Source organism: Nuphar pumila, chromosome 2, assembly GCF_984573655.1.
Source record: "Nuphar pumila chromosome 2, dmNupPumi1.hap1.1, whole genome shotgun sequence".
Lineage (NCBI taxonomy): Eukaryota > Viridiplantae > Streptophyta > Magnoliopsida > Nymphaeales > Nymphaeaceae > Nuphar > Nuphar pumila.
This window is the reverse complement of record NC_143250.1, coordinates 32,978,453-32,989,626: the sequence shown is the minus strand read 5'-3', so window position 1 is coordinate 32,989,626 and position 11,174 is coordinate 32,978,453. Positions and strand designations below refer to the sequence as shown.

The following is an 11,174-nucleotide window of genomic DNA, read 5'->3' as shown; positions in this document are numbered from 1 at the left end:
TTAAAAATATTATTTTTAAAATCATCATCACATATGCTATTTTTTATTTTAATAGTTTCAGTTTCACTGAATGTTCGCAAATAAGTTTGCATAAGAAAATTAACAATTCTGAATTTAAGTAAGAGTTTAGGCTAGCCCATGAGCGGTATAATTTTATCATAATATCCCATCAATTTGCAATTGTGAAAAGTAAAAAGGTCTTAACAAGGTTGGGTATTTGTAATTTTAGACATCGAGAATAGCAAAAATTGTAAGGTTATTAGAGAAACTTGTCAAATTAGTCGTTCAGAAGGTAAAGAAAACCGTCTTTACATTTTTGACAGCCCATTTTTGTCCCAATAGAGTTAGAAGGTAACAAAGAGAGTAATGATTGGCTGATGGAAACTTTGCTTGTCCAAAATTGGACAGTCTCTACGAGTTTATCGAGTACCAAAAAGAATCGAACATACACAGTGTGTAGAGAGATTTCAATCCATGCAAAAGGCTTAAATCGCCAAGGCAAAGTGACCATTTTACCAAAGTAAAAACACCAATGTTTACCTATCTCAAGATTCACAACCCATTTCCACAGTTTACAAGCCACAAAGGTAAAAAAGAGTGGGCTGTCAAAAGTAGCAGCGTCTTGCAGCTGTGAGTCGTGAGAAGGGTTTATGCATTAAACTGAAAAAGCACAAGGGCCAAGCGGAGGGACAGATGCTTGGGGGTTGCAACCATTTTCAAACTTTAAAAGAACAAAGAACAGCAGAATTTCAGGTCAGCCACTTCAGCATCCACAGACTCTGTGACTTTGTACTCAGCTCATATGCTCCAGCCTTCAAGATTCATCCATGCCTAGCAGCCGTGGGAGAACATTCGTGCCTTCACGGCACACAATCAATTCAGAACCACCACCAGTAACATTAGGGTCTGTTTCCTTTGATTAATCCTGCACAAAGCATACCAGATTGATTTTATTCAGTTGCTAGGAACAACTCTCTCATCCATCATTATTCACAATTTCAGGAGAAAAGGGAAGCAACACCAATTAACAAGGTAAGTTGGCATCCGTTTATAAAAACCAAAAAGGCAAGAAAGATCTTTTTTATTTAGCGAAAAATTCCAAAAACCTACGTCCCAACTGCTGGAAACCATGATTTTCATCTTCAGTTAAAAAAAAAATCAATCCACAAAGGGCAGGTCTGAGTACTTTTCCTAGTTTTTTTTATGATTAGAATAAGAGTGTTCAATCCTTTTATCAAGGTACAATAACCACCAGTTTTGTTGCATGGTCAAGTGGTTCGTCAACTTTTTCTCCCACAATTGTAACTTGGATTTTTGGTTTTACAGGATTGACAGTGAAATCTGATTCATGGAAGAATGTGCTGGAATGCCTCTTTGGGAATTCCAATGGGAGATAACCTGTGCATCCTTTTGGATAAAGCCATGCTCAAGTGAGGTTTTTGGCTATTTAGAAAAGGGAGGTGGATTCATGAGGTATGTCAGGAGGTATGTGAGGAGATAGGTATACGCATAAGGAAATATCCCTCCAAGTATATGCTATTGATTCCAATTTAACGGATACCTTTAGCATGAAGTAATTCAGAAGGAAAATATGTGACTTTCTGCACTTGGAAAAAATAAATCTAAATTTGTTCAACTGTCCTGCAATACAAGCAAGAAAATACTATACAAAAGGGTAATATGAAAAATGTACACTTGATATTGATTTGCTTTCTGTTGAATAACACCATACCAGGCATGCGTATGGTGTAGTAGTCTGGTGGGCATAAATCCCATCACCAGAGTATGGTTTTGATTTGATATTTGTTGGAAAACACCATGCAAGACATGTTTATGGGGTGGTAGCTCAGTGAGGCGTACCTTCACCTCCACCACAGTATGATGCCATATCACCAGATAGAAAGAAACAGACACATAGATGAGAAGCATCGCCGTCGTACCCGCTGAACTAGAATGAATGGGAAGCGTGACGCCTCAGCCTCCTCCTAAATGGCCTACATGCTTCTCTGCTCAGATCAACAGCAGCAGCAAGTGCCATGAAGATTGCTGCATCCTCCACACAATTAACATACCTTTTGGCGAGGTGCACCACCGGCTTGCTGCTCTTGCCTTCCCCTTGCACACGACAGTTCATCACAAATCCCCCAGAAAAAATATGACCAGGAAACACGAAGTCCCCACTACTTTGGGGGCTTGGCAAGGGTGTAGATGCAGGTGTCTGCCTTGTAGTGTCAATAAAAAACTCACCACCCTTGTCAGCACTTATCAAGATCTCTGATAACAGGACCCCACCGCCAGTGGCTCCTAAGCTGGAACCTCCTTCCTCAACCAGACGAAAACGGCACCCTATGGAGTCCTTCCCATTACGCTCACGCCAAGCCTCCAGCCGCCCCCATGGTCGCCAGCTATCGAGACCTCCTGGGTCAGGGTGCAAGATCAGCCAAGCACCAGGGTTTGAGCGTGCCACTCGATCACAACCAGCTGACGGCACAAAAGGGGTCACCATGGAAGCAGCAGCTACAGCAGAGCCGGAAAGGTCATGAATCATCACTCTCCAGCCCTTTCTTTCTCTTCTCTCACTTTCCTGGTCCTCACTACTTGAAGTCAGCCAGTAATTACTCGTTGGGTCCGACTGTGATGCCCTGCATATTGGAATTTGATTACTAATAGTATAATGAATTTCAATGATCAACTATGCATGTTGCAACATAAGGCAGTCTTGCATGCTTTGGTCCCACAAGTAGGAGGAAACAAATAACTCAAGGAATCTAAAGCATGAAATCTATGAATAAACTGATTGAGTTCTCTCCACAAAACATTAGCAAGATTTTACTTGTAGAACAAGTCCCAGGTAAGTAATGCACGACCCCTCCCGTAACTCCAGATTAATTTTCGTTCTCTTCAGAATTTTTTTAGTAGAGAGGCAACCTTCCATGTGTTCATGATAAATACTCAAAATGAATAGCCTCACCTCCAGTCTTAATCTCTATAAATTGACTAAACACAAGGATTTAAATGAGAATTTTGTTCAATGATCCATTATTCAAGTCAAATTTAAAGTAGTTAATGATTTCTGATAAAGTTAGTATCAAGTCATGTTTAACAGGTTTGAAAATAGAAGCTTTAAGCTTAATAAAAATGTTGACCTCCATTACCAAAACATTTCTGAGTACCAGACCGAGATAGCAATCTTCTAAAGCTTGACAAAATAGAAATCAAATTATCCAGTAGCAGCAATCGTGAGACTACTGTCATTCAGGATCTGAGATGAGAATTGAGGAAATTGACTCAATGGAACAGGATAGTAAGCATTATTTTAAAGATGCATAGAACTTTGATTAGACAGAAAAATGAAGACATAATGAACAACAATATTCTAAGCATCCATCACTCAATGTCATAAGAACCAAGAACGATGGTCAAGTATCAGAACCATGATGAAGGAATAGAAAATCAAGGACCAATTGATTGACATAGAATCATGACCAGAAACCAAAACCCAGGAAATTCTTTAGGGTTCTTGTAGGAAACCTATACCTTCTCTCACGAAGAAACTTGCAACTAAATATGGGCTGCTTAGAAGTTCCTTGAAGATGAACAATCTGAGGGCTTGAGGCAGTTTCGTCTTCAAACTGGAACACATAACGTGGATCAGGATCAAGTCTCACATTTACATGAAGTTCTGCCCCTGGTTTGCCACCAGCATGCCTATTCTTGCCGATATTAGTCCAACCATTGTGAAGTAAAACTGCCTTTCCCTCACCCCACTCTGGACAGAGCTGTAACCTGAATGTCCCAATCTGTTGCTTCCAGCTGCTGATGCCACAATGACCCCCTTCCCTACCCGAGAATACAGCAATCTCAAGATAGGCATGAGGAGCTTGGAAACAGCCACGGGAGAGCAATGCACGAACATTGGATTGTTCCAAGTAAAAGGTGGCTGCGATGCTGTGAGGATCAGGACCCTCTTCAGAGGAGTGCATTACGGAAACTGGTGCTACCTGCAGAGGGAATCCACGAAGACGGATTTCACACGTGCATGGAGAAGGCAAAGCAATGAGACCTGCTCTAGCATCCTTTGAAGCTGCAATGGGAATTCTCAGCCCCAGAGATCCAATCGACAGCCTCACAAAAGCCTGAGGATCCATCCCAGTCACAACTCTATCTCCATATTGCTAAACCAGGATCCAGCAATCACGGCCTGTGGTTCAAATAAAATAAGTGGTCCAGATGATGCAATACAACCAGCAGTATGCAACATTATTACCCAGGTTAGGAAGACATACTTGCAGATTTATGACATCGATAATAAAAAAAAATGGATTCCCTGTGACACACAAGCAAAGCTACTTGAAGAACATCAAACAGTATAAGGGCCATCATGTGCTTCACGAACTTGCAACTTGATTTGAGGACATATAGGCTTGAACCAATACTGGCTCTCATATCAGGTGGACTTAAGCAGCCCTGGTTCAGTAAGTTACCTTGGTTGTCATCATATTCTTCTTTGACAAGGAAATTTTGCAAGACAACGCAAGCTGTGGTATGCTTATGTAGAAATGTTAAAAGATGCTAAGACACGAAAACACGTCCAACTCTCAACAAAGCAATTTAAAACAAATTTGTAGTTCCAAGCTTGCAACTCTTAAATTAGCTATCAGAAAAATTAGACGCACATGATAACCACCATGATGAAATGGTAAAATACTAGCAAGTAAATTAGTAGTTTCATATCTTCTTTTCCCTTTTCTTTATAGATGATCTTCACTGAGCTGAGAAACATATCAGCTCACAGTAACCTCAACATTGACAGAGGCAAGAAATCATCAGAATTAGGATTCTATGAAAGGGGACAAAAGGAAAGCATGGAAACTTTGAGCCCAAAAAGTTCTGACAGTTGAAGCTTGGTATCTCTTTAACCTCAAAGAGTGCAGAAATGGCATCCATTAAAACTTTCCACCCCCAGGGAATATCACTCGCTTTTCCATCAGGCAAAGAAGATGCCAAACCTCAACTAGAACTTGGCACCCCCTTCTCCCCTTGCCAAGGTACTAACTGATTTTATTTTCATTTTTAGTTTTGATGTACAATCAGGAGAAGGGTTCCTCTCAGATGTTATTTTCCATCTATGCTGCTGGTACTGTGGTCGAATCCTAGCCACAAATGGCAAAGCTATCTCTTGATGTTGATCAAGGAACAAGTCCACTCATTTGGTTGGTTGCAATCATCTGTTCGATGATGGCTGCCGCTGTAATAATTGCAGGCATCGCCATTCTCTTCATCTATGTGATCCTCCACCCCAAGATTCCCACTATTAGCATCACATATGCACACCTTGATAGGCTAGATTATGATCATCATGGACAATTAGGAACCCAGATCGCTCTCATATTGGCTGCAGAGAACGGGAACAGTAGAGCCCAAGTCAGCTTTTATGATCTCCATTTGTTTCTAAGCTGTCACGGTGCACCAGTAGCAAAATTGGAAGCCTATCCCTTCGAAGTTACTCAGAACAGCACTCAGCAATTACCTTATTTGGTCCAGGCATCACCGGTTCCTCTGAAGGACTCCTCAATCAGAGAGATCAATGCAGAACTCCAGAATAACATGATTTCCTTCACCCTTACAGGACATGTACGTACAAGATGGACTCTAGGGCACATTCGTTTGGTAAGGTTCTATACACGTCTATCCTGTCAACTGGAGCTCTTTCTTCCGATTTTCAACGGAAGCAGCAAATCAATAGCCTGCAGCTCCAAGATACGCTAGCTCTAGCTCCATCTTCATTAGATACATCATCCATACTCTTAGATATTCTGATTCAAACCAGTAGAAATCCAACAATGTTTTTTGTATAACGTACAGAAAAAGAAAGGAAAATTGCAAAATGATCTCTTGTGCTGCTAGGTCTCTTAAAATTCTATCTTTTCTGTATGTCCTTCATATGCAGTGGTTATAAAATCGGAAGGAAAGAAATCTTGAGTAATTAAATATTTCAGGAAATAAGAGCAATCTACATAAAAATCCAGTCCTCGATTCCACAGTACAATATCTGCTTTGCTTTGGTTCAAAACTAAATTAGAGAACAGATAACTATTCCCTGCTTTCTTCTTCTTCTTCTTCTTCTTTGGATGGCATGCTGGAGGATAGCCCCCAATGTCATTCAAAACCCTAAATCTGCCCTGTTGTAATATACTGCAACCCCAAAACCAGTTTATCCACAGAAGCTGGATAACTTGGGAAAATGGCATTATAAAGCATAACACAATTTCCTTACTTATCCCACTTTTCTGGATAAATTGGCTCATCCAAACGGCAACACTATATGACCATGATCATCAAGGGAATATCTCAAACAGAAAAGTAAACGTACATGTGAAAAAAGGAAAAAAAAAAGAATTATTGAGGTTAAATTCTAGGACAAGGAATAATGATAACAACGGACCTGAAAAAATAACATGCTTGTGGATTGCGCCGAACAGATCTCTTCTGTTGAATAAGGCCTAAAGCGAAACGTACAAAAAAAATGAAATTCCCACGCAAGAAGATCGAAAATCCTCGATCTTGTCCACCAAAAACTTGATTTCCAGAAACAGATTACAGAAGAATATCCGTCAAATAACCCCCCCCCCAAAAAAAATACATATCCGAGAAAATTCCACTCAAAAAGCAAGGGAATTCAACATCTATCGCGAAGCAACTTCCACGGGAGACGATGAATCAAACAAGAGCCATCCAGAAAGACGCAGACCGATCCCGCAAAAGAAAACCGCGCGGATAAGCTCAACATCTTTCAAAGAATTCCAACAAACGAAAGCGAAATCTCGATACATTTTCGGAGTTCCAGACATCACAAAAGGGAAAAGGGATCAAATGCTAAATTACCTCATAAGAATGCGACGGAGCTCGAGATGTTCCAAAGGAACATCCAAAACCAAAACCCTAGCTCGGTTTTTCTCACAAACCCCTAAAAATCACACTTCTCCTCACGCAACTACACCAAACGAGAAAAAAAAAAATTGCATTCCCAGGAGAAAACAAGGGGAATATTCCCGCGTTTCCGTCGAAAACAAGAACGGAAAATCACATATCCCTGAAAAAATCAACGAAAAAGGGCGATTTTTACAGGTTTTTTACTCGTTTTAGGGTCGAAAAAAAAAACGCTCGGTTTTGTTCTCATTCGAAGAGAAAGATGTTCATCTTGTGCTTTTATCCCACGCTTTAAGCATTAAAATAAAAAAGGAAAAAAGACGAAAAAGAGTCACTTCGTCTTCTCCAGAGAGAGAGAGAGAGAGAGAGAGAGAGAGAGAACCTTTTGTAAAATCGGTTCCTGGACTTTCCGCAGATCCAAACGGGGTTGCAATCGAGGGAGCGTTTCTCTTCCCTCTGCTTAAACAATTCACTCAGCTAAATCAATCCATTTTTTTTCATCATCATCATTATCGTGTTAGCCGGAAAATTTTTACCGGATGCCAACCGGCAAACCCGAGGGCAGCTCGCCGGACGTTACCGGCTATACCGGTCGTTCCCGACGGTATCTTGACTCTGTTTTGTGCCGCTTTTTGGTTGTGGTGGTGAACGTAGTCCCTCCTTTCCTCTCTCTCTCTCTCTCTCGTGATAATTTTTCTCCTTCCCTTCTGTATCTGCAAGAGAGGGACGCGCGCGCACACACGTAAAAGGTGAAATGAAAAAGGATCTCACGAGCTCTTCACCCAGACAAACCAAAAGATCAAAGAGAGCGATTGACCGCAAGTCACGCCGCTCTCTCATCTCATTCATTGTCCCTTCCCTTTTTTGCATTAGAATATGAAAACTGAACCGTGATTTTCTTGGATTTCTAACTGTACGGATGTGATGCATGCTTTGGATATTGAATCATCTAATTTTGATGCATAAAAAAAAATTTTTAGTTTTTATTTTCATAAATATTCAAGCATTCAAAAATCATAAATTTTTTTTATCTAAAATACACTTCCAAAATCATGCGATATTTGCATTTTTATATGTATTTAGGTTTTCTTATATTTTCAAGCATTTTTTTAACTATTTTAAATCTTAATTATGCTGCCAAAGACAGTGATAGTAAGTGCGTGGCTAGGTCTCCCCGTAAAAATATCAAAAAAAATATTAAAGGTCGATCAAAGTTGTTAAGAGAAAATAAAAGTTAGCTTGAAACACAATTAAAAAGTGAAGTGAACCATGATGCATTTAAAAAATCAATAAAATTTTCTAAAAATGCGTGACACTTTTATTGCTAGTTAAGACTTATTTTTAATCTAATTAAAATAAACAACCATGGAATCATTGTTATTAAAAGAATAGTGGTGAAAATATAATTTTCAATGAATATACAAATATATATGGTTAAGTTATGCATATTTTATGTTTAATCACCTAATCGATTCAAACATTAAATAACTTACATTTTCTAAATTTGTGAAAATTAGCACTTAAGCTAGTTTTCTTTTTCTTTTTTTTTTGTCAATTTCCAAAAAAGTAAAAATAACAAAATTTTCCGCTAATTGGAATAGTGATAAAGAGAGAGATTAAAGAAAGAAACAATTTGGGATAAAAGTTGTCAGTTTATGTTAGTTATCTATAAGTCTTTAACCAACAAGATTATTAGGACCCCTGTTTGAGCTATTTCCGGAAACATTATCACCTGTTTGTGCTGTTTTTAGAAACATCAGGCAGTTAAGTTGTTGCTTTTGATACCTTGAGAGGGATGTCAATGGATAGGTTTGACAAGGAATCCTCTCGTAATTGAGAGAAAATGGGTGAGGCACCACAACCACTATGCCTTAGGTGACCCACCTCTAAAAGCTATGGACACACTCATGCATCAACAAGTTTTTCTTTTTTTGCATTTATAATTCGAAGAAACTGACGCGAAGACCTAAACGCGTTGTCTCAGCTTGTCATACCTATGATCGTGGTGTCGGTAGCATAAAACTCCAAGGTTAGGACCAGTGTGACAAATATCGCGAGATTTATGAAAATCCCCGGACAATATCGCAAGAAATTGTCTAAAAGTTTAAAATGGTAATTTCTCGCAAGATTTACAAAATATCTCAAGATTTATGAAAAAACATAGATACCATGATTTAAACGCGATATTTATCATGAAAAAATTGTGTATTTTTTGTTTTTAAATAATTTTTATTAATATTTTCTTATAAAAAATATTTTTTGTATTTTCAAATTATTTTTTTATTGTCAAGATTTTGCCAAAAAAATGCAAGATTTATAGATTTTTTTAAAATTTCTCATGAGTTTTTTAAAAATGAGAAATTGCCGATAAAAATGTTTGTCACATGTTAAGCGTTGGCTTGCGCAAAGAAGCCATACTCATGTGAATCAACCCCCTCTAACAGTCAGGGCTCACTCCACTACACCAACCCCCTAGGGGCCACCAATGGGGTTTGATCCAGGGTTTTCAACTCAACATATTCACAACCCTCCACTGACGACGTGGGTGACACGGCGGTGGTTGCATTGAATAATCAATAATAATAATAAATCATTTGAAATAATAATAATGGTTGTGAGGGTGCCGAGATAAAGACACCAGATTAAACCCCTATGGGTGGGCACACAGGTGTGTGTCCTTAGCTCTTAGAAGTAGGGGGTGGCAATCGGGTCAGGTTGGCAAGTCGTGTTGAAGGGTTGGCGGGTCATCATACCTCAACACGAACCCGATCCATTTATTAAACGGGTCGAATGTGGCAAACACGAATCCGACTCATTTATTAAAGACCCATTTATTAAAGGGGTAACCCAACACGACATAGTTAACTCATTTAATAAACGGGTTGGCAAGTTGGGTTCGGGTAAACGGGTTGACCCGACCTGCCTAACCCATTTATTAAACGGGTTGGCAGGTTGGCATGCCCCTAACACGAACCCGACTTGTTTTTAAGAAACGGTTTAGGTGGGTCGACCCGTTTATGATATGAACTGTTTAAGCCAAACCCGAACCCGGTTAAGAAGCAGGATGGCAGGTCGTGCCAGAAATTGTCACCCCTGCTTAGAAGTGAGCCACGTAAGTTGGGGGTGGTCGTGGGTTTCACTCGGGGTTTTCTTCGCTTGGCTTGAGGGAGGGTTTTTTTTATTATCGGAAAAAAAAAAAAACAATCCCGTACCCAAGGACTTAACTGGTATTTTGAAAATGTTTTTCAAATGTCAGTGTGTGCGTGTGAACCCCATCTTCTTATCCGCTTCGTAAGACGATGAGGTTGCCAACGTCTTGCAGCATCTTTTCGAGGGATCCAGCTGGCTTCGACCGTCGGAGTTTGAACTTCTCCGGCGTACAGCTGGAAGGCACTGCGTGAAAAAACTTGTAATGGCGATAGGTGGGCCCGGGGAGATTTTAAAAAAAGAAGAAGGCACATCCTGTCATCTGCCTAACTTTTGAGGGGTTGTCAATCCAACGTGGACGCCCTCCAAGATATATATATATATATATATATATATATATATATATATATATAGAGAGAGAGAGAGAGAGAGAGAGAGAGAGAGGCGTGCGCGCATCCACAACCGAAGGAGGAAACAGTATAAAGTCCCAAACGCCCCTGTCCACGGCGAGGGCGTAGGAGCAGGATCAGGGGCAAGGGCGGGATAATCCTCAGCGGGGTGCTATGTCACAGGACACGCCATTTGCAAGCGTATCTCTTGTGACACGATCAGACACGTTCATGCGAAAAACGATACACGTAAACGTTATTTTTAGATTTTATAATAATATTCAATGCAAATGTATTTTTCCAGCCCACAATGGCTATGTTCCCTTGTCACGTAGGAGAGTCGTGAATGTCACCAAGTTGGCAGGACATCACAAGTTCGAAAGCCACGAGACATCTCTTGCTGAAAGGTCCAAGCTGGCTTTACTCTCCGGCGGTTAAGGGACCTCAAAGGACTTTACCAATTAGAGACTAACCAAAATGTGTAGTTAGTGATGTTAGGTTTTTTTTTATTAGACTATTCAATAATAAGAAAATATAATTTTCAGTATTTAATTATTAAAAAAAGTTTTTTATTGATTAAACAATTCCATGACCTCGTACTTATTTTCAAAAAAAATCAAACTTGCACGTAGAAACCGCTTTGCATGTTAAGTACTGGTGTCGTATATTTGTGACACAGTGAGTGTGGCTTGGCTCATGGTCTATGGT

The 11,174-nt window shown here is 39.7% G+C and overlaps 2 protein-coding genes across 7 annotated transcripts; one reads left to right on the top strand and one right to left on the bottom strand.

Annotated features, from left to right (window-relative positions):
* Nucleotides 1-485: 485 nt before the first annotated feature.
* LOC149845199 (uncharacterized) lies at nt 486-7,777 on the bottom strand. 6 transcript variants are annotated; one of them, XR_016430178.1, is made up of 4 exons: nt 7,313-7,777; nt 3,538-4,201; nt 1,861-2,642; nt 486-925 (listed from the first exon to the last, which is right to left on the bottom strand). XR_016430178.1 is itself a non-coding variant. In XM_089995596.1 (4 exons), exons 2-3 carry the CDS (start codon nt 4,146-4,148, stop codon nt 1,949-1,951), a joined length of 1,305 nt encoding a protein of 434 aa, XP_089851722.1. In that variant the 5' UTR covers nt 4,149-4,201; nt 7,313-7,777; the 3' UTR covers nt 486-925; nt 1,941-1,948. The 6 variants fall into 6 exon arrangements, 5 of the variants coding, with proteins under 5 accessions (XP_089851722.1, XP_089851723.1, XP_089851719.1 ...); XM_089995596.1 differs by having other exon boundaries at nt 1,941-2,642; XM_089995597.1 differs by having other exon boundaries at nt 2,073-2,642.
* On the top strand, nt 5,164-5,769 carry LOC149845200 (late embryogenesis abundant protein). Its single transcript, XM_089987159.1, has one exon. It carries the CDS (start codon nt 5,164-5,166, stop codon nt 5,767-5,769), a length of 606 nt encoding a protein of 201 aa, XP_089843285.1.
* Nucleotides 7,778-11,174: the final 3,397 nt, after the last annotated feature.